Raw genomic sequence first — 22834 nt, 5'->3', positions numbered from 1 at the left:
AGAGGGAGGTGCATGGGGAGGGAAGTGGAATATTCAGTGGTTCAGGGGTGCCCTAGCCTGGAGGAGCTCAGTCACAATTTTGACGAAAGTATTGATGAGCCGGGTAAGTTCTTAACACTGTGGTAAGGATCTCTGAATCTCGGGGTCCCTGACACAACCAAGAGGCAAAGCCTGGCAGGGTTAGTGGGTAGTGGTAGGAGTGTACCTGCCTGCATGTGTCTCTGTGCTGGCCCCTTGGCCCCCAGGCTTCCTAGTCTCCATCTCCATGTGCTTCCAAGGTGACTCTACAGGAGGTGGGAAAGACCCACGGACTGGCTTTTATGTCTGGCCCCGGAAGGGACAATCCTAGCAAAGCAAGTTTCTAGATGACACAGCTGGGGTGTTTGTGAACAGTCTGGATAATGACCACAGGCCTCAAGATTCTGACTCATGGTCTCCTTAAGTTCTGGTAATCTCCAGGGTCTGGGACCCCCTGGCCTGTCTCTTGGACCGCTGCAGGGACTTCCCGAATGTGGCTGGAGCATTTCTGGTGAGGCTGCAGAAAGAGGGACAAAGCAGTGGCTTCCAGGTGGCTGGTCCAGGCAGCCCCGTTTAACAACAGTTCTCCCCTGGGAATCGGATGCAAAGTAACTATATTTTTTATTTCTGTTATCAACAAAATACTTCCATAATTTCACAAGAGAACATATATTACAAATAAAGAAACTCCACAAACTTTAAAGATTAGTATTTATCAACACTTTTGTACACATACACAAATAGTTTACTATCATGGTATCGGAAATGTTATTCATATAATTTTAGCACTTCATAAGTATTAACTAAAAACGTCCTTTTAAATTTGGTAAAAACCATATATTTTACAATCTTCTATGTACATTTGACATGTGCTTAAATGTTATAAAAACATTCACTTTGACCTTTAAAATATGTGTACTAGGAGTCGGGACTGAACATCTGGTAACTCAAGCCAACTCGGTTCGCTTTGAGCTACACATTCCTAGGGATTTTGTGGCAAATAGCATGGCTTGATCCACACCATTCAAAGAAGAATAAGAAATGTGCAAATCTGGACGCTGGCAGAGTTCTCAAGCTAGCGAGGTAAAAAAAAATATATATATATATGAACACCATAAAAAGTTCAAATAAATTAAATCTTTCTCTTCCCCGAGATTAGCTGCAAATTCAGAACGTGGTCCTGGAGCAGGTGATGCTGCCCTGTGAGACGCCCTCACACTTCCGTGCTGGAGGAGACCGAGACCGCAGGTACTGTGGGAGCCGCGCGGCTAATGACTCGTGTGCAAGCTCGCTCCGCCCCGCGGTTTGGCGGCTCGTCCGTGGCTGTGATCTTGTGATAGGACAAAACGACAGTCAGCAGAAGGGCAACCGGGAGGTGCACGTCAGCATCTCCAAACACAGAAATAAGACCCAGAACAGCGATTAAAAAAAAAATTCGCACAAGGGGGCCCTCCCTGGTGGCCAGCGGTTAAAGCGCAGCACTAAGAGGCTAAAGCCGCTTCCGCATGAGTTCGATCCCCGCCCTGGAGCTGACCCACATGGCGCGGCAGACCTCTCCTGACCCGCCCGCTGCTCCCCTCAGCAGTGTACTCTGTCCATCTGCCTGTTCTGCTCCCCACTCGGTCTCTGGTGAGGCCTCTGGCCACCCCTGCACCTCTGGCCTATACTCCAGTTCTGTCTGCATAAATAAATAAATCTTTTAAAAAAAATTCCCATGAGGATTCGGCAAATTTCAGAAATGCACTTATCCGAGTCCGCCTGAGGAATCGTTTAGCCAGCCCCCCTGCGAGGCCCTTTGGCTAGATTTTCAATAGATTCCCAAAGCCCGTCAGAACTCAGGCACACATCGCTGTTTGCATAAACCTTAGGAAGTATCAGCGATTCGAGAATTTTATTTTCTCGAAGCATTTATAATTTCCACTGAGTCTACCCAAAGTGGGAAACAGCTGAAGCAGCTCATCTAAATGCTTGTGTTAATGGAAAGAGAAGGAAACAAATACTTGGCTTGCTTTTACTTTTGAAAACAATGTAAAAAGGCCTAACAACACAGAAGCACATGAACCATAACAACACAAACCCCAGGCACCTGTGAAATGTATCTTTTATGTTAGAGACTTCATGAATGTTTAAAATTTATATTCATGACGTTTCCCCCACTAACTTCACATATTACCATGCTTTAAGCTCTATTCCTCTTCTGGGAGAGAACTGCCCCACAGAACACTCAGCATCTAAGAATTCCATGGCAGCAGTAAATTCTCCTTGATGTTATGATCAGTCACAGCTCTGCATCGTCTGGTAAATAATGTATCTGAGAGTATGTGAAGCTCTGAGCGCTATCCCTCTGCAGCCCATCTGCTCGGTGCTCCAAACAGGGTTCTGCAAGCTCTCGGTGACGCCCCTCGCCACAGACATCTTCGCTACGCTGACATCTTTCCAAATGTTGAAAGACACTTATTCAAGCATATGTATTTACACTTTTAGTCAGCCTGTATCTACACGACAATACCTAATGACACACCAGACACACGCATACCATATAGTTAACCCCAGCCAGGAGCACTTTCTACTTTACTCTTGACATCCGGCTTAGTTATGTGATTTCACTTTAACTCACCTGTACTATTGTGTATAGGCCTATCAGGTAACTCACTTACTATATACCAATGATGGCGAGACATTGTACGAGAAGGCACATTCCAAGGACACCATACCCTTGTCGTACAAAAAGGGCTCCAATATGGTATAATCTTCATTATTTCAGAAGTCTTCTTCTTTGCCGGGTTTTATATTTATGTTTCATCTGGATATTTGCATGCATTACTTTGCCCTCCATCAAAGGAGACTGAAGGAAGGGAGACAGCTTTCTGGCTGTCTGTGAAGGTAATTAACTCCAACACCCCGAATCTCCATTTACACACTCGCATCCACTCCATCCTGTTTCATGTGTTCCTTTATCCTGAAGTTTTTCACTAAGTAGATGATGTCATAAGAACCTCTCAGCTGCGACTTTTTCGAACACGACTGCAGTGAATTTCCTAAATCATTTTTGTGTCTGTCTAGCCACCCTAAGTCTGTTTCTGTTTTTTAAAGTTCAGTGTTAGAATGTCTTCCTGCACTGTAATTTTATACATGTCTGTGATCAGACTGTGTGCGTGACCATAGGTATGTGAAGATATTCCTGTATTCCAGATTACGGGTCATACATGCATTAAGGAATTAGGCTAAAAGTTGATTACCTTTGCCTCCCTGTTGCTCAAATCTAAATATTATTGTTAGTACTTTTTTATTAAAAATTTGAGAAAACCAAGCAAAAAATTTTGTTATGAATTTGAAGTCAGATAACATGTATTTTTTTTTTAAATACTCTGGACTTTATAGACTCCTGTCTTTTATTAGATGCCCCTGATTTCATCAAATTGTTCACTGCAACCAACTCTAAATACCCATCAGTGCTTGTAATAGAAATAGCTTATTTTTCTATAGATAACTTAGAATTTTCCTACAGTTCGTTTTGTAATACATATATGATTTTATGGGGTAATACTGGTTTACAACACTGTGAATGATTTAGGGGTACAGGCTCACACCTCTTCATAACACACCCACCAAAGCATCAATAATCCTTCACCAGAGCCGTCAGGACTGCACCCGCTCTGTTACCCCAGTTCCTCTCACTTTTGCCCTTTAGTGACCTCAATTCTGAGTCAGATTTCTAGGGTTTATTTTGTTTAGTTTTGTCTGTTTGTTTGTTTCTTTCTAGTCCACCTATGAGTAAAATCATTAGTATCTGTCTTTCTCCTTCTGACTTATTTGGCTTAGCATAATCTTAAATTCCATCCATGTTGTAGAAAACAGTTATGTAAGTTATACTTATTACTGATAATAATTAATTAAATATATCCTTCCAAGAATCTCCTCCAGGATTAGAAGTTGATATTTTGTTGCCATTTTAATCTAAGGTAGAAATATGGAATGGCCGTAGGACAGAAAAAATAATCTTTTAAGGAAAACTGTTCTTGATGATATCACATATAGTATATGTATTTTTTCAGAGATGAAGACCTGTGACCCACAGAAACTCAGAAGCAGGAGAAAATTTATTTTTTTCCCCCAATAGACCTATTTCTCTTATAGAATAATAAGAACTGTATAATCCATGGGCTTCTTTTCTTTGCATCACTTTCTCCGAAGCACAGAAAGTAATTTTGCTTCTCTTAGCAAAGGTCTTCTGAAAAACAAATTATTTTTTCCCCTTCCTTAATGAATTGTCTTCATCTTTGTCTTCCTTTTTCTTTTTAGCACTTTAGGACATAGTAATTCTTTTTTTGGATCCAAATAAGCTCAAGTGTGTTTTAGAAGTTGGGTTCCAGCATATGAATTTTCTTCTCAGAACCTGAGTTGTTAAGTGGCCCCTAGTCAGAAGGCTTTTCAACCCCATATTGACCTACCTTGACATGGAAATCAAGTTGTTCTAATTGAATAAACAGTGAGATAACACCAGCCACTACCGAGCTGCCTGGGGATGCGGAGGTAGTGGGCCAGCAGACAAGGAGCAGAACAGACACAGGGAAGAAACACGTACCGCTTCTGCTCACAGTACTGAGGGAAAGCACGGACGCAGACGAGCAGAAGCTGTACGAACATGGGCCGCAACAGAGCTGCCAGGAGACAGAAAAAACAGCATTTTTTGCTCAAAATTTCAAGGTCAGATGCAAGTTACAACTGGAGACAAACATCCCAGGACCACAGAACTTAATTTTGCTTCTCTTAGCAAAGGTCTTCTGGAAAAGATTTCTCCCCCTTCCTTAATTAATTGGTCTTCGTCTTTGTCTTCCTTTTCTTATTAGCACTTTAGGATACTGTACTTCTTTACAGTGGATCCAGATAAGCTCAAATATATTTTAGAAGTTGAGTGGAATATGAATTTTCTTTTTAAAACCTGAGTTTTTTCAACATTTTGACAACGTTGAGATCAGCATTTGTGTGTGTGTGTTTGTTTCACACTCAGATTTATAATTTCCCCCATGCCATACAGGCATCTCTCAAGATTTACTCCTCAAGGCCCCTTAAAAATCCCAAACAAGGGCCCTCCCTGGTGGCGCAGCGGGTTAAAGCACAGCACTGAGAATCTAAAAAACCGCTTCCGCATGAGTTCGATTCCCGCCTGCCCCGGAGGTGACCACATGGCGTGGCAGACCTCTCCTGACCCGCCCGCTGCTTCCCTCAGCAGTGTACTTCGTAGATCTGCTTGCTCTGCTCCCTGCTCTGTCTCTGGTGAAGCCTCTCACCGCCCCTGAGACTCTGGCCTGTACCCCAGTTCTGTATGCACAAATAAATAAATCTTAAAAAAAAAAAAACAAAACCCAACAAATACTTGCTCCACCAGCAAACCCAGCCAAGGAGATGATTCTCCCCAACATAAGTTGATGAATCATTTTGTTTTTCTAACTACTATGAAGAATGTCAAATGTGGGTGGAAGGAGATGGAAAGGAATCACATGGGAAATGCAATTAGGATAAACATTTAATTCGTGACTAGTGCTAATAGTGTTTGGCCACTTTAAGGAAAGGAAGGGAGCTAAAATTTAACTAATAGCGACTCTGTAGGAGGCATTACAGTCCTGTGCTGGAGAACGACATTTCTGCCAATGGCGGTGGTCCCTAGATACAGCTGAGGTGTGTAGCGGGCCCCTACCATCTACTGTGCCACCACAGCTGTGAGCTGTACAAAGGACAAAGTCCCCTAACAACACATTTCTCAGACTGTACCCCTGATGTTTAGTGACTCATTACTGTCTGAGGTCAGCTTAAGTCTCCCTTGACTCTTCTGCAAGAAGCGCAGTTAAGAACATGCCCAGCTCCCGGAGGGCTCTGTGGTGATGTGATGTCCAGGGGTGTGTGAGGGTTGATGGATGCAGGTCACACAAGTGATGCCTGGCTTCCAACCCGTGTGCCCCGGTACTGTGAAGATGCCCACGTTTGTAGACAGTCTTACCCAATACACTAGATCCCCACCACAGATGAGAGATGACTTGCTTGAGGAGTGGAGGACTGACATTTATACCAGTTCTACAAACCAGGAGGCTCCACAGAGGGTCTTGACTTTAAAAGGTCATGAACCCATTTTTTAAAAAAATTTTTTTTGAGTATAGCCGTAGAGACCTCTTGTGGTGGGTCTGTGGGTGGCCGTGGGATCCTAAATCAGGAATGATAGGTGGCAGCAAGCCCCTGAGTCCCGTGGTCCCGTGGTTTCAAACAGAACCCACGTATTATAGGAAACCAACCGCACCTAAGGTTTGCACAAACCTCTGAGCTGTGGGAAGTCCAGGGATTATGTTTTGTCCCCTACAGATCTTCCCCCAACCTCATGTCTGCAGTAAGGGGAGGGAGAGACCATCTCAGTCACAGCCATCTCAGAAGTGGGCCTGCCGGCGGCGGCAAGCAGTGCACACGACACCCCGGGGCGCCTCACCTGCTCATTCATGACTGCAGAGAGCTCGCTGAGCATGTCCTTGTAGTGGGAGCGCAGCTCCTCCTGGTACTCCACCTGGTCCTCTTTGATGAGGCGTTCATTCACCCCCAGGGCCTGCCCGCAGGCGTCTGCGAATTGCCTTGAGTGACAGCAACAAGGAAATGAACAACTGGCCACCGGAAGCGGAAGCTCAACATCGGTTACCAGGTGGGAGGAGGCTTAGCAGGTGGGATCCGTGACTGTCTGCAGGGCAGGGAGGTTCACTCCAACCGTGAAGAACTTACCTGAAGATTTCCTTCAGAAGCTTCACTTGGTTGTCAGGGTATTTCTTCGCATTCGTTTCTTCTAGAAAAGCTCGTGCATAGGCCATTGGGCCGGCATTCACCTATGGGGAGAAGAGAGTTAGCCACGGACAGCACCCACCTGCACAGGCCTCTCTGTGGCCGAAGGAGCAGCAACATCGACGTGTGGCACCCAGTGGTCGCATGCCAGCCTCCTCATTTGTGTAGATGTCCCCCGCCTGGTCCCTAAACTATGAAGGGATGCACTGCTAACCTTCTGTCACCTTCCCAGGCTGAGTCAGAGGTTCGCCATGTCTGTCACCTTCCTGTTGTATCTGCTTCCTGCTGAACTGTTCTTTTCTCAGTCTTTGAACATGAACATCTAAGTATTTGCGGAAAACATTCCACAGTGGACTTTCTGTGGCGTACGCGGGGCCCTGGAATCACTGACAGTCCGGGCTGGGTTCTGGCCCAAGGAGGCACTTGTCAGAGTTAGGAGCAGAGGCACAGCGCCGGCCCAGCTCATGCTTGCATGCAAGAGTGTGCAACAGGGTGAAGGGGCCCAGCTCCTTCGCGCTGGGCGTGGATTAGTGCGGCTTTGGGGCTCGAAGGAACAAGATTGAAGTAGGAAGCGCGGGCTGTATTTGGACCATCCCAGACACCTGTGACGGCCAGGGATTGCCGCGAGGGGAGACAGGCGCGGGTGGCAGGTTTCCTTTGCTTCTCCACATCCACCCTCCACCCTCCTCTATTTAGCTGAGTGCTGCGGGGAGCACATTATCGCTCTCTGCTGCAGCATGACGGACTCTCTTGCCTCCAGGTTTTGGAAACCTAGCGTCATTGTTATTACCCAATGTCAGCCAATAGACACACACAAAAAGGGGGTGGGGGGCCCTCCCTGGTGGCGCAGCGGGTTAAAACACAGCACAAAGAAGCTTAAGCCACTTCCGCATGAGTTTGATCCCCGCCTGCCCTGGAGGTGACCAGCCTGCCCCGGAGGTGACCACATGGCGTGGCAGACCTCTCCTGGCCCGCCCGCTGCTCCCCTCAGCAGTGTACTTCGTGGATCTGTTCTGCTCCCCACTCTGTCTCTGGTGAAGCCTCTCACCCTCTGCATCTCTGGCCTGTACCCCAGTTCTGTACAAATAAATAAATAAATCTTTAAAAAAAGGGGGGGGTGGGGAAAGAGGGCCAGGTGAGCCTCAGAACTGACATTACTGATTTTTCCTTTTGCCTCAGGCTCCAGGCCAGTGCCACAAAGCCGTGTTATTGACCTATTTAAAATGTGAACACTTTGTCCATATTGGATTGTTTGGGCAATTTGTTTTTTTTTGATTTTGTAATGCCGCATTATAACAACATTATAACATTATAACAGTTTATTGAGTTTTGTCGACCTCTTAACTTCTGGGCCTGGGCGATACTTCCCTGGCCTCATGCTCATTCAGGGCATTTAGGTTGGGGCTTCCCCCTCAGCCCTCTAGAAGAAGCTGTCCATCCTGTCAGTCTGGCCTCCCACCTCCCCCTGTGCTTGCCCTGAGGTTCTACGCTGAGGCTGCAGTGTAGGGACGGTAACGCCCAGCCTTGGCAGCTGGTGTTGAACTGCCCCCCCGCCCCCCATATCAGGAGGTTTCCCTTAACACTTCCCTTTTGCAAACAGCCTGTGTATCATATTTTCTTTGGCCAGCTCCTGTGTGCAGGCCAACTGCTCCCTTCGGGACTCCAACAGTCAGATAAACACACACACACACATTTTATGAACTAATAAGCATTGCTAAACTTTGCTTTTGAGCAGTTTGATAGCTCCGAATGACAGGTCTTCTGAGGGTCTGTGTTTGCTTGTCAGTCATTTCACTTGTGAGCATTTAGAGTAGAGAATGTAGTTCATCCAGAGAAGATGGCCGGGAGGGTGAGGAAGAAGAAACGCTGTCTCAGCGAACCTTAAGAGAGGCTTTTCTTTAGTCTGACACCATCATCGTGTGTTTACAACTAAAACAATTTGAAACACTTGGGTCAAGGTGCTGGCTGGTATCACACACAGAAAAATCTGGTCTCTCCCACCCTTTGTGGGAGCGTCTGAGGGCGTCTTACCCAGGTGTCTGGGCCACGCGCATCTCACCTTCACGCCGACACTGCCCTGCAGTTTGAGCTGTAGGCGGATCATGTCCACGTCGTCCATCGTGCACAGCTGGTTAAGCTCAGAGACCTTCTTGGACATTTCATCAATCGCCACCTCGATGGGGTTCAGTTCTGTGCTCGACTGGCTTATCACTTGTATTCGCTTCTTCACGTATGGGAACAAGTGGCTCGCTGTCACCAAAGCAAGACAAGAGTATCTGAAGCTGGGACTCAGTGACAGGGGCGCCCCGAGAGTGCAGAGGGCCCTGTGGTGTCACTGCAGGGCCGTCTCCTTTCTGCCTGGTTTTGTGTGTGAGTGAGTCATTTCTCTCCGGGGCTGCACTCGCCATAGCCCTTAGCGGCTGCCCCGGCTCCTGTACCCCGGGCCCCGCCACCCTCCGCTGTCAACGCCTCGAGCTGGACTAAGACCTTCAGCACTTCTGTGTACGGAAACATTATGGTCTGTCTCACAGCTTGAAATTCAAATAAGACGTCACTAAGCCACAGTAAAGAATGCTTGAATATGCGCTCCAGAGCATATAAGAGGTGTATTCTAGATTTTTTTGATTTTAAAAGCTCTTGAGAGGTTTACTGCAGGTGACCACTTCTTAGAGTTTGGATGTCTCAGCTACTCAGGCCTCCCACACAGTGGAGGCAGGCGGGGCTGCCTCTCAGGAGCGTGGCTCCAGGGAAAGCCTTCACTCATTCTCCCTGTCTGCCTTGGCCCTGCCTCCCCACTGCCATTCCTCCTGCAGTGCTCATATGAAATTCTTGCTTTCCGCCGCTCTTTTCCTGCCAGACTGTTAGTACTCTGAAGGCAAGAAACAGGTTAGGTTTAATACATTAATACATGAATGTATTTTTTAAATATTCATATGTAATTGATATTTTTAGATTTGGGTTTAAATCTAAAGTAGATCTAAATAAAATTAAATTTAATTAAAATTTTGTATGTAATTTAGATTTCATATTTAAATAGAATTTAATATGGTTAATACCTATTTATTCGAATTGCCACTTATTTATTCTTATTGTTGGACACAAAAATGTCCAGCCACTAATAGGCTCTCCTTAGAAGTTTGATGGATACAGGAAAGGAAGACCAGCGACTGGAAAGATGGTGCTGGAAGGGAGATTGGATAAACAGGTCTTGCCTTCACCCTATGGAAGAGGAGCCTGGATTTCAGAGTGGTTTTGAATCTTGTCCCAAAGCACGCCATTTTGTGATCCCTAACGGGAGGCAACTAAGGGCAGATTCGGGGAGAAAAGAGCTAGTTCACGGCGGCTTTCGCCAAGATGTAGATGCGGTGGTTTTTATGTGTGGGAGCTCAAGGGGAGAGTGTGTACAGAGGCGCTATGGACAATCCGCTTCTGCCTGACTCAAGGGTCTCCACTCGCAGGAGAATACTGAGCGAGGAATGTGCTCTTCGAGGCAAGCATGTGCGCATTAGCACATTTTGGGTCACACTCTGCAGGGATGAACTGTCTTGATTTCCACCCAACCAGAAGCCTCAGAAGCAGCCCCGCCCCCTGGAGCAGCCCCGCCCCCTGGAGCAGCCCCGCCCCCTGGAGCAGTCCCACATGGGAGCAGCCCGGGCCTCTGGGGCCATCCTGTTCCCTGGAGCAGCCCTGTCCCCTGAGGCAGTCCCACACAGAGGCAGCCCGGTCCTCTGGGGCAGTCCTGTCCCCTGGAGCAGCCCCGCCCTCTGGAGTAGCCCGCCCCCCCTGGAGTAGTCCCACGCAGGAGCAGCTCCACCCTCTAGAGTAGCCCTGTCCCCTGGAGCAGTCCCACGCAGGAGCAGCCCCGCCCCCTGGGCAGCCCAGTCCTCTGGAGTAGCCCCGCCCCCCCAGCAGTCCCACACAGGGGCAGCCCTGCCCCCTGGCGCAGCCCTGTCCCCTGGCACAGCCCTGTCCCCGCCCCCTGGCACTACACTGTCCCCTGGGGCAGCCCTGCGCAGCGGCACCTACTGGTCAGCACAGTCCTGCGCTTGCACTGCTCCTCCACCCCGCCATGCTTCTTGCCCGACTGCGTGAAGGGCGTCTCGAAGACAAAGCGGCTGATGTTGTGGTGCATTTCGAAATCTGTCTTCCGGTCCTCTCTCTCCTTTTCCTCAAAGAATGGCGTGACATAGGTCACCTGGATGTAGGCATATTTGGGGTCCAAATCCTTGGGGTTTACCTGTGTGCATACATGGACGGCAAAGAAAGAGTGGTGAGCTGGGTGCTCTGAAGGAGTTCGGGAGTCACAGGTGCCTCCTCAGCTCCATGCCCTGGGCAAGCGGGCAATCAGCCCATTTCAGAGCTGGGGAGCACAGAGGAGCCCCGCTGTGCGCTCAGCAGCCAGGTGGTGGCAGAGGGCGTGTTAGTGCCAGCTCCCCTGGAGGGAGGGCTGTGCCCCCTGAGTTCCCAGCTGTGGCATATTATTAACCTTCCCTTTCCTTTCTCTCCTCCGGTGGACTTTCCTCACCTTTTTCTAGAATATGTTTCTTGAGAGTGGAAATCTATCTGGGAGGTAGCCTGTACCTCACTGGGACCCTGGCTCTGGACTAGGGGTGGGGTGGGGGGCGCCCTGTCTGCAACAGGTACCTAAAGCTATCTCCTGCGCAGATACTTTATTCTTGAATTTTCGATGCAGACCTTGTCGGATCTGCAAGCAGTTATTCTGTGTAATTTCTTCACTCTCCCTTTTTTGAGGACCAGGCTTGACAAGCAGCTGCGAGGATAGACTGGGAGCCCCCAAAAGTCAGTCCACTGTTGCTCTTTACGTTCACAAGACAAGAGTGTCTGTCCCCTTTCTCAGGCTCGAAGAATTTTCAAATTTCTTTCAACTTTCTCCATCTGCCACCCTTCCACTGTGTCTCAGGTCCCTGAGATTCGAGGGCGCTCACGAACTGGCCTGTGAGGCTGCGAATGGTGGCACCGGTAAGGTGGGTGTAACTGTCTAACAGGTAAGGCACGTGGAGGTCAGAGGGGCCAGCCAAGAGCACCACCGCCAGTGGGGGTGGAGGGGAAGAACCAATGGCTCCACGCCCAGTCTGGTATTTTCCACATTCTGCGGGGAAGTTTCTAAACTACTTGCTGCTTGGAAGCCCAATTGTCACAGAGGGCCTAGGCCTTCACCTTCATGGGAAAGGGAGTTGCATCTTTCAAGCTAAGGAAGAGGATGATGAACATATTTTTCACATCCTCAGCGGGGCCCAGCAATCCCATGCACAGACCCTTCAGATACCAGCTTCATGACTGGGGACAAGCAAAAGCCAACCCCGTCTGTGGTCCACAGGAGGCAGATGAGCTTCTCCAGCCCCATCCTCTACCCAGCCTGTGTTTCAGAGGTCTGCCATCTCCAGGCCACCCTGTCGCTAAGCATGCTGGGCCTCTCAGAGTGCCCCTTGCCTCCAACCAACCCCTCAACTGGCGGGCACCACAGCTCCTGGCTCAGACATCACCTCTGGGAAGCACTGCTCTGTCAGGGGCCAGCTGGCCCCCCCCTCAGCTCCTCCTGGGTGGCTTGATTCCAGCTCCCCCAGGCTTCCTTTGCTCATTGAATCTTTTCTGTCACTGTTCACATGGGGTAAAGAGAGAAGGAGGTGGGCTGGGTGCGGAGCCCACCTCCTTCTCTCTTTACCCCATGTGAACAGTGACAGAAAAGATTCTGTGTGCCCGGCTCCCTAATTCTGGGGCTGGTATACAGTAAGTGCTTCATAGAGGTCTCCTCTGTGAGGAAGGTGTCTTAGGATTCAGAGTAATCTCAGCACAGTGTAAGCTTTTGCTTTCTGGAGACTTGAGGTTAATTGGATGTTTATAGGTTAATACAATGTAATCGACAAGTCTGCTACCACAGGCAACAGGTTTCAAAATTGGTCTGACACAGGAAGACCTCCACCACTGAAGAAATGCTTTTTTCTTCTTCCTACCAAGCCCCCTGGGCCCCATTCTTTTAACCCTTGGATGGTTACTCAGTGCAAATAACCTCTGTGAGAGTAGAGCACTTAGCAAGTTGTCTCTAAGATTACCTGAAAGTTTCTCTAATAAGCACATTTCATATTTTAGACCAAATTTCCCCCATCAATCAACCAATACAGAAGCAAAATCTCTAAAATAGTGTAGTTAGTTTGCACAGTCAGGGCTAAAATTAAAACCTTAGTGATTATAAGTAAACAATAAATAAAGTCATTTCTTTGGACCTGCATGGAAATTTCCCCTACCTTGTTTGAGTCCTGGATTATCTTCACATTGTCTGCTCCGAATTTATCTGCGTATAGCTTGAGCAGTCTTTGAGAAATCTCTGAGAGGCCTGTCAGTTTGGGCTCTTTATAAATATACTCTTTACCTTCTTCTTCTTCAAAAAATCCCTATGGAAGATAAATAATGAACCATCAATTTTATTTGTTAATTCCAATCACAAATCACTAACAAAAAATGTTAAAAAAAAACAAAACCAGGCATTCGGTAGTCATCCAAGTCATTGACTAACACCCCATACAATTCAAAACCAGAGAACTACGCGAAGAAAATAAAGTCTCATGTTAGGGTCTGCCAGTATGTGAATATTCCTGATTCAGGCCAAAACCCTTCAGGAAATAGCTTACGCGTATTTTCTCTGTAGAACTCAACGGAAATACCTGCGAGCATGTACTTTGGGAGAAGAGCGCCCTCATGTGGTATCCTAGAGTAGGACACGTCAAGTAATTTTTGGTAATTTTCAAAGAACTATCATTTTCAGTAACCTTCCATAGATTTTTGAAAATAGAATAGAAACACCAGAAAGGCACGCAGAGACAGCTCTCTGGGTCACTGTGCACCCACACCGTCTCAGGCAGAGTCCATACACTGTATTGCTCTCATTGCAAAAATTACATGTGCTTTGCTGCTGGGTTTGGTATTTTAAAATCGTATTAATACGTTTTCAGGAGCCTGATGTAGCTTTGCTATATGCAGTCTCATCACTCAGTTTACTGACAGATAGTTTACAACCTGGCAATGCCAGACTTTACAGAATTGAAAATATCACCCAGGCCGTCTTTTCATGCTATAGAAGCAAAGAGATTTTGGCTTCTGTTAATTTATTTGCCTGAAATTTATCCGGTTTGAAAGAGGAGGAAGGAACGACTCTATCATCCCAGGGTAACTAAGTGAGGCAATCTTTATGATTCTGTCCCTCTGAAGAAATGCAGCATTTTTCCTGAAGAACATGTGTAGCCACACGGCCCTTGATTACATGGGTGTTAAGACTCCAGGTGCATCTGGCTTCTTCTGATTGCAGTTTCCCTCAAGGAAGTGGCTTCTGAGGGACGGGAAGAGATACTGGGGGTCACGGACTCTTAGCTGTACTTTTTGTTTTATCATTTTTGATATTAAAAATACTCAATATATTTGAAAACTGGATAAAAAGTTCTAGTGTTGTATTTTCCAAGGCTAATGTGAGGTGATCTAAGTATGATGAAAACTCACAGGTCTGTGGAATTCTATCCTGCCAGGCACACCCATGTAAGCTTGAGCCACACAAACAGTAAGTACACTTTGGGGGCTGTTCGGTTGTGCCTTGTGGGAGCCAAGGACAGGTGCTTTGCCTACATGAGCTCCCAGACCCTACACCCACTTCTTGACACCAGCTTTCTTAGGTTCAGTACCACACCCCAGTGCGGGTCTTAGGGAAACCACACTTTATGTTTGTCAAATGAACGAATAGATGAAGGAAATTGTTCTTCGTGGGCAAACATCTTAAAATGGTATATGTTCATATGTGTGGCTGGAAAAGATTCAATTTCTTTTCCAAAGATGTGATTGCATGATTTCCTTGCCAACTGGACAGGATTGAACACAACTGGTTATGGATATCTTGATCCTAAACAGCTAAAAAAGAGAAGGGGAAGGTGGTGATATTAAAAGCCTGGGTGGTGGTGGTGGTGAAGGGGGTGGTGGTGAGTTCTGGCCTCTTCCCTCTTCACTTTTAGCAGGAGAGTTTTTTCTGCCAGTCTTTGTGGAGTTTTATCTGACTCAAGGTCAGAAGTTTGTGGCTAAAATTGACAGACTGACACATCAGAGAAATAAGACTTCAGAAGCCATCAACCAGATCCCCTCTGGGGGCAAAAGCGAATGTTTACAACTTCCATTTCAATGAGAAAAATGTCTTCCTGTTCCCAGGAAGACTTTCTCAGCACAGTGTGAAAAATGCCATAAAGAGACATTTTCACTGTGATTTTTTTTCCTCAAGAAATTTCTGAATCTAGAATTAGCAGAAAAGAGTGGTGAGAAGCAGGTATTTCAGGTCACTGCTAAGGCCTTTGTGACCTTGGTCAGGGCCTGTGACTTTCTGTCGTCTCTACCCCTTGATCTAGGGGGATGGAAAACAGCACAAGCTCAGAAATCTTGCAGGAGGATCCAGGCACGAGCTTAGTGACTGTCAGCTCTGGTGACGGAGATGATAACGAGAGAGAAACTGTCAGTGAAGCAATCAAGTTCTGGTAAAGTGCTGGAAACAGGCCAGAGGAGCTGAGTGCTTAAACATACATACCTTCCGCTTCCCCTGTGTGGGAACTACAAAATTTCTTGTTATAAAAGGTCTACTAATGCTCAATGTTTTGGTAAGTGATTGATTAGGAAAAAATTGTGATTATTCATTTATCTTTGGAGCATAGAAAGAGAAAACTTATTGAGACTGCTTTATACAGTGAGACAAAGCGCTGGCTGAGCAGAATTAAAGGCTGAGTCTGCTGTCTGCTGGGCACTGTGGAAGAGATTCTGGAGCCAGGAAAATGGTAGCCCTGCAGACATTTGGAACGTCCGCCTCCCTTTCACCCAGCAAGGCCCACGGAGCCATGGCCGTTCTCTTAAGGAAGGTTTCAATCTCAGCTCTAAGAGATAAATGATTTACTAACGGACCTGGGTGGTGAAAAGTCAGGGGCATTTTCTCTTTTGAATTTCAAGCAACAGGGGGATGGGACCTCTGCATTTTCTTTGCTAGCTTGATTTAAAAAAAAAAAGTCATTTTACAAAGCAATAAATACCCTGCTCTATTGTGGGCGTGAAACAGCACATAGTATAGTTAAATAGGGACTTTGAACCAGTATTGAACCAGTAGAGTTAACATGCATGGCTTATAAAACTTCCAGGCAATAGAGGATAATAAAAATGTCATTCAATCAACTGACAACTAACATCACTGACTTCTGTTTTTGCAGGTTATTTCAGAATCTTGCAATGCTTGTGGGTCGTTGTTGGGATAGCAAGTAGCTCCTGCTATTTTATCCGACAAATCTAGAGTTCACAAAAGGAAGCATTCAAGGAGGGATCCAGTGTGTAAGAGAGGGGTCAGCAACATTAATAGTAGCTTATTATTTATTAACTGTTAAGACAAGCAACAAGAACATAGACAAATTGTCCCCCAAAGTCACGAATTCAGCAAACTCCAGATCGCTGGACAGTGAGAGGGTATAAGACACCCCACAATGGGTGGGGAGCAGCGGGCAGGTCAGGTGAGGTCTGCCACGCCATGTGGGTCACCTCCGGGGCAGACAGGAATCGAACTCATGCAGAAGTGGCTTTAGCTTCTTAATGCTGTGCTTTAACCTGCTGCACCACCGGGGAGAGTCTTTCCAACTCCACATGTCCCTCCCTTCCCTTTTCCATCAAGATTCTGAGATGCATCTCACCTATGCATGTGTCACCGAAAACCCAGAATCTACATTTTCTGGCGCACAAAAGAAGCTTCTCTCAGGCTTCACTTCATTCGTAGGTGGGGTGGGTGATTGTTTAATTCATACAGTGAGGGTTCACTTCCTGCATCATGCTCGATACCAGACCTGAGGGAATTCACTGGCTCTACTAATGACTGATCATTGCTCCGTTTCCTTCCTCTGGAAATGAATGCTTGGGGGACACTTTGTGGGGTGCTTTGTGGTGGCTACTGAGTAAGATTTCATAGTCAATGTCGCCAGGTGCTGCTTTAGGAAATTCAGACCATGCAAGACTAGTGTTTCTTCTCCATGAAGGAGCAGTTTTCAGCTTGTTTTCTAGCATCTGGCTCAGGATAGACATAATACACTCACACGGTAGATACTGAAACGAAAGTTTATGCACCTGGACTGCTGAAATATTTACTCAAGGTCTTGGTGGGGGCAAAGAGCCATCACATTTCATAGTCCCCTAGCCTCTGTCACACGACTGCAAGACGTGTCCTTCTGGCTATCAGACGGTGAGTTATGGGCCCTCCCTGGTGGCGCAGTGGGTTAAAGCACAGCACTAAGAAGCTAAAGCCACTTCCCCATGAGTTCGATCCCCGCCTGCCTCATAGATGACCCACATGGCGCGGCAGACCTCTCCTGACCCTCCCACTGCTCCCTCAGCAGTGTACTTCAATGATCTGCCTGTTCTGCTCCCCACTCTGTCTCTGGTGAAGCCTCTCACAACCCTTGCACCTCTGGCCTGTACCCCAGTTCTGTATGCACAAATAAATAAATCTTAAAAAAAAAAAAATAAGGTGAATAGGCCAGGACATACAGGGCTGAAAACAAAATTATTTTGGAACATGGTGCTGATCGAGCAGCAAAGATCTTTTCTTAGATTTTTGAGTCCTCTGTGTGTGTGTGTGTGCAGGGGTGCTCAGATCTACTTGGCATTTCCTTGTTATCATGTAAAGTGAAGTGCTCTGTCTGCTGTGTTGAGTATCGTTCACGCCTCCTGTGCTGTCTTGGGACAGACACTCAACTATCATTGGGACAATGATGACTGAGAACAGAACAGTCTCGTGGTTCAAAGGCTCGTGGGGTTTGAGTGTGTGGGAGACCACGACAAGTAACTGTTGCAACTGCACACTTAACAGAACACTTTGCCTGATAAGCTTACAGGAAATTTTTAATAAAAACAGCCGAGAGTGATAGCAGTGTTAAAAATAAAAGCCAGGTGTGCAATCAGCACGCTTTACAGAGGAATCTGCAAAAAAACAAAGTTAGGTCATTTGAAAGTAGCTCTCCCCAGCCCTTCCCATCATCTTTCAGTCTCTTTAGTACCGGGATTTTCAAGTATTCTTTTAGTAGGTGAGTTAAGGAGCCATGATCCCAAATTTACAAGTGAAGGTAGAACATACTGGCTGGGGATGGGTGTGGGGAGGGGTTTAAAGAATTACAAAAAATTATGTATTGGTCAGAGAAGCAGAGCTGATCGTGGACACTGTGTGGCTGCTGAGAGAATTTGTCTTTCCAGCTTACTCAACCACAGTTATGTTGAATCACAGGAAAGTCAGTTGCTATTTTTATAGGCAAAAAAAAATGCAATTTCATAGGCTCAGCATTGCAAAGAAACATCACAGACTTTGATGTTTCAACATGGTTTTTGTCTTGTCTTATTTTCCCCAAATTGCTTATATTGCTTCTTTCTGTGTATCAGGAGCCTCAAGGTGATCTACTGGGTGAAATTTAATCCACTATTGATCTTTTGCACTGGGAATTAAGAGCAGCAGGTCAAGAAAAGGCCCAGCCCTCCACCATGCAGACTACATCTCCAGGATAGCATTGGGGAAAGAGCAGGCCCTTTGAGTCCCTTTGGGGGAGCCCATGATGGCCACTGTTTACTTCTGAAATTGACCACCTTGCTCTTCTTTGCAGGCTGCAACTCCCAGTGGTGGGAAGGCCATCGTCCCTGCAGACAGGAAGGGCCAGGCACACATATTTACCCAACATGTAGTGCCTGTGCGTGTGTGTGTGTGCACGTGTGTAATTCTTCAGACTATACTTCTCTTTTTGCAGAAAGACAGGATGTATGCAAAATAAAGGATACATTTTTTGTAATTCAGATAGCTGGAATGAACATGATTTAGTTGAAGGAAGGCAGAAGGACTCCAAAATGAATGGAAGCGGACTGTCTCACCTTTGTACCAAATATTGCCTTGCACAAAAAAGTTAAGGTTCAGTAAAACCAGATAGGGAGGTGTGAGGATTATTAGAGCATGCAAATGGAGTGAGAGAAAACTTACCACCGCCTGGAACAAACAATCAAGGCCAAAGGAAGAAAAGATTAGACATTGGCATTAAAACTGAGTTGGAAAGGAGCACGACCTGTTTCTACCTGCGTATTACCCTGCATCTTAGTGACGAGCTGGAGGAGCTGGCGTTCACGGCCAGAGTACCAATGGGGCTTTTCTCCTTTTTTGACTGGAAAGGTAGCAGGATGGGTTATAGACTACTCCCTGGCTAGCGGAATGCACATCTCGTGGCCATTTCTTGTGGGTCTGTCAGCCTGGCACTCTCCCTGGAAACCCTCTCTTGCCAATCCCTCGACAGCTACATTCCTTTCCTGATGGGGCTTTCTGCCATTTTTCTTTACTGTGTTACCAAAGAAACACATGGCTTTCAGGATTCCTACATTTTTCTCTCCCCACAAAATACTATCATTTCCAAGAGTTCAGAGACTTTTCCAGGGACCCCCAAAATGCCTAACTAAGTTTAGTCTCTTTCATCACTGATTTCCTCTGTCATCACAGGTAGGGTGATGAAATATGGGTGAGATTAACCTGTTCTGGCAAGTGGCAGCTGGGAGACACTTGCCTCCCAGAGTGGAGAGAAGTTAGCTTTGTTCATTACTATGTCATATTCAAGTCTGCTGCTGATCAAAGGAAAATGTCTGTTTTTTTTTTTTTTCTTCCCATAAGGCTCCTAAGGAAAATGATCTAGAAAAACATACTGGATTTGACTCCTCCAGTTGCAGCCTTTAAGTCACTGCAATGGTACCTTCCACAGGGGGAGAAAAATAGATCCTTGAGGGGCTAAGCTTCCTTGCCATGGAGCAGACAAACAAAAGATGGACTGTTCAGCCATCACAATCATTGTCTAATGAAATATAATGGCACCGGTCACTGTTTCTGAAGAGAGACAGGACGGTGTCTGGTTTACGCTACTTAAAGCACCACTCAGAGACAGTCCTCATTCATATGTAATATTCACTTTGCTTTCAGGCCAGCAAACTGATGAGCCAAAATTCTCAGTCTTGCTCATTGCCTCTATGATAAGTTGAGAAAGATAATTTTAACATCATCTTGACTTGCAAGATAGGGAACAAAACAGCTTGCAGCTTTCTGCCTAGAAACAGTGACAGGTAGAAGAAAAGAAAATGCGAGATTGCAAAGCCAAGGTCCACAGCTCTGATGTGGCAGAACCCTCAGGAACCCTTTATTTTCTGGGGTGTTGAGGCTTTCTTTCCTGGTATACAGGCGATTAAATGTCACTTTAATATAAGATGCAAACTATAATTAGATATTTGGGGTGAGCTGGGAAGACAAGGATGTAGACAAATAACACCTTCTCAAAATCACTGTTCTAACACCACCTCTGTTGTTAAGACCCATGGGTTTCTCTTCTTATTTGTTTCTCGATTCAGTTTATGCTCATGGACAATTAGTTTATGCTCCTCGACCCTCACACTCAGAAACACTCAACTATACCAGTTACCTCTGTACCCACACCCCTCAGTTGTTGGGTACATGGACTACAAGTCCCAGAGACAGTGAAAAACAACAGCTGCTCAACAGACTTGATCACCACGTTGCTCCCAGTGAGCTCACCTGTCCATAAAACGCCACACGATAATATCGACCAAATAATCGCTTCTCTGAGTTCACCACCTCTGCCACTTTTAGATATGACCGATGGATATCATAGTAGAGATCTGATAATTTCTGAAACAACAAATTGAAGGGTTTCAGATCAACATCTTGTACACTTAAAATTTGCTCAGTGTTTTATGTCAAACTTATTCCAGTGAAACCATCTAGAACATAGGGAGTTTCAACGTCTGAAAAATCACAAATCATCCACCACCTAAAAGGAGATATGCCACTTACATTTAGGTCTAGAAAACATACCTTGAAGTCTCTCTGCTTCTCAAAGACAGCAATGATGGGCTTGTTGACGTCAGCAATGAGTTCGTATCTCTCAGACTTCCAGAGAAAGTCCACACATCTGTAGAGCTGTTCCACCAGGATTCTCTGCAACCCCAATGGAAACGAGATTTGCTATGAGGAACAGGCTAGCTCATCCTGACACCTGGTTTCAAATTGTTGCATCATCAATTTTTTCCATTCTGTATCCTCTAACTTTGTTGGTAGCATCGCTCTCCATTGTGAAGGGACAGTGACATCTTCTTGGACTTCACTACTACCACCTAATTAGTGCCTCAGAATTGCTAATTTAAACCTACAGAGTGTCTTCAGCTTGGTCTACTTCTTTGCATCCCCACTTACACTGTCTTAGCTCAATTTCCAACTCTGTCCTTCCTGACTTCAGCAGTAGTGTTCGAGCTCATCTGTTTTCTCTCACTAGCTGGACCTATATGTTACTCTACAGTAATATCTTTTCTAGAACATAAATCTAATCATGAAATCTGCACTGCCCTAAACTTCTGTGGGAACTCCAAAACTGTGGACTGCTGTCCAAACTCATGAGCATGGCACTCTGGGAGCCCGTAATTGGTCACCAGTATCCTTTCAGCACCTCCTTTTTCAGTATCCCCATTTTGAGCACCCTGCCACTGACTTTGTACTTGGCTATGCCATACTGTACTATTCCATCCTTAGAACACGTCAACCCATACTTTATTAGCCTGTGTGACTGCTATACCTATGAGAATATCATTTTGTCACTTGCCATGTTCTGGTCCTATTGAAAATTGAGACCTTGGGCAAAAGTCTGGTAACCTACTATTTATTCATCACTAATCCACTATTTATTCATTACTTAATCCACTGCTATATAAAAAATTGTTCCCCTTCTCATTGCAGCCATATATGAGGTCTAGATTTATAGCAGTTGGGTTTTAAGATGGCTATATCTCACTGAGAAGGAAGTTTGTCTTCCTCAAGATTCTAGATTCATTGAGGTGAATGATGTCTCACATATACTAGCAGTTTAACAAATATGCAACAGAATCAAATTATACACTCTCTAAAAGGAAGCATATAAAATTGTTGGCATGTTTTCAGTAATGTTTTCTTTAAGAACAAACATTGTCTATTTGCAATGCACTCTAAATTAATATAAAAGTATATGTAAATGTTCACTATAATCCACTCTGAAACTTTCCTTATTTCCCTTTTTAAAAATCTATATTAGAAGATGGTGGCAGAGTAAAGACACCGAGATCACTGTGTCCAGGCTAGTGCAGGAATTTAGGACTGAAAATGGAATATAGACTTACATACTATGAGTTTCAACCCAAATGAGAACACCCTGGACTCACTAGAAGGAAGATAACTGAGGGAGAATCCACGATTGGGAGTTCTGATAAGAGAACTCCTCACTGGGGAAAACTCAGGTGCCTGGAAGTTTGGCAGGGCTGCAGGAGCTGCTTTGCGCCTTGCAAAAGCCCTGGAGGTGAAGGGAAACGGCTCAGCGATATACAGATTTAACGCCATCTCAATAAAAGTCTCAATGACATTCTTCAAAGAAATAGAAAAAATATTGATGAGATTCATATGGAGCAACAAAAGACCTTGAATAGCAAAAACTCTCATAACTAGGAAGAAAGAGAATGGAGGCATTACAATCCCAAACTTTAAGCTATACTGCAAAGCCATAATAATTAAAACCACATGGTACTGGAACAAGAACAGACATACAGACCAGTGGATTCGGATAGAAAACCCAGATATAAACCCACAGGCTTATGGACAGGTAATCTTTGACAAAGGAGCAACAAAGATACATGGAACAAAGAAAGTTTGTTCAGCAAATGGTGCTGGGAAAACTGGGAAGCTACATGCAAAAAATGAAACTAGATCACTACCTCTCACCATACACAAAAATCAATTCAAAGTGGATTAAAGATCCAGACATAAGAATGGAAACCATAAAATACCTGGAAGCAAAGATGGGCCAAACACTACACGACATACACTTCAGCGACATCTTTAAAGATAGAGCACCCAATGCAACGATAGTGAAGGCAAGGATAA

General features: G+C 45.7%; 1 protein-coding gene across 8 annotated transcripts in view; it reads right to left on the bottom strand.

Moving 5' to 3' along the window:
* Positions 1-620: 620 nt before the first annotated feature.
* Positions 621-22834, bottom strand: part of DOCK10 (dedicator of cytokinesis 10) — a 187203-nt gene continuing 164989 nt past the window's right edge. For 3 of the 8 annotated variants that reach the window (XM_012727587.1, XM_012727614.1, XM_012727605.1), the window contains 10 exons: positions 20747-20869; positions 20447-20560; positions 18863-18868; positions 13098-13244; positions 10861-11071; positions 8894-9084; positions 6778-6878; positions 6494-6632; positions 4604-4679; positions 650-1348 (listed from right to left, as the gene is read on the bottom strand). In XM_012727587.1, the coding sequence (XP_012583041.1) occupies positions 1287-1348; positions 4604-4679; positions 6494-6632; positions 6778-6878; positions 8894-9084; positions 10861-11071; positions 13098-13244; positions 18863-18868; positions 20447-20560; positions 20747-20869 (1170 nt within the window). In that variant the 3' untranslated portion in view covers positions 650-1286. Of the gene's footprint in view, positions 1349-4603; positions 4680-6493; positions 6633-6777; positions 6879-8893; positions 9085-10860; positions 11072-13097; positions 13245-18862; positions 18869-20446; positions 20561-20746; positions 20870-22834 lie in introns of all 8 variants that reach the window. The other 5 variants (XM_012727576.1, XM_012727598.1, XM_012727593.1 and 2 more) reach the window with 4 other exon arrangements.

The sequence above is a fragment of the Condylura cristata genome, unplaced genomic scaffold, assembly GCF_000260355.1.
Source record: "Condylura cristata isolate star-nosed mole 26May11 unplaced genomic scaffold, ConCri1.0 scaffold00002, whole genome shotgun sequence".
NCBI classification, from domain to species: Eukaryota; Metazoa; Chordata; class Mammalia; order Eulipotyphla; family Talpidae; genus Condylura; species Condylura cristata.
Note: the sequence above shows the minus strand (reverse complement) of the source record. Positions and strands in the feature narration are given on the sequence as shown.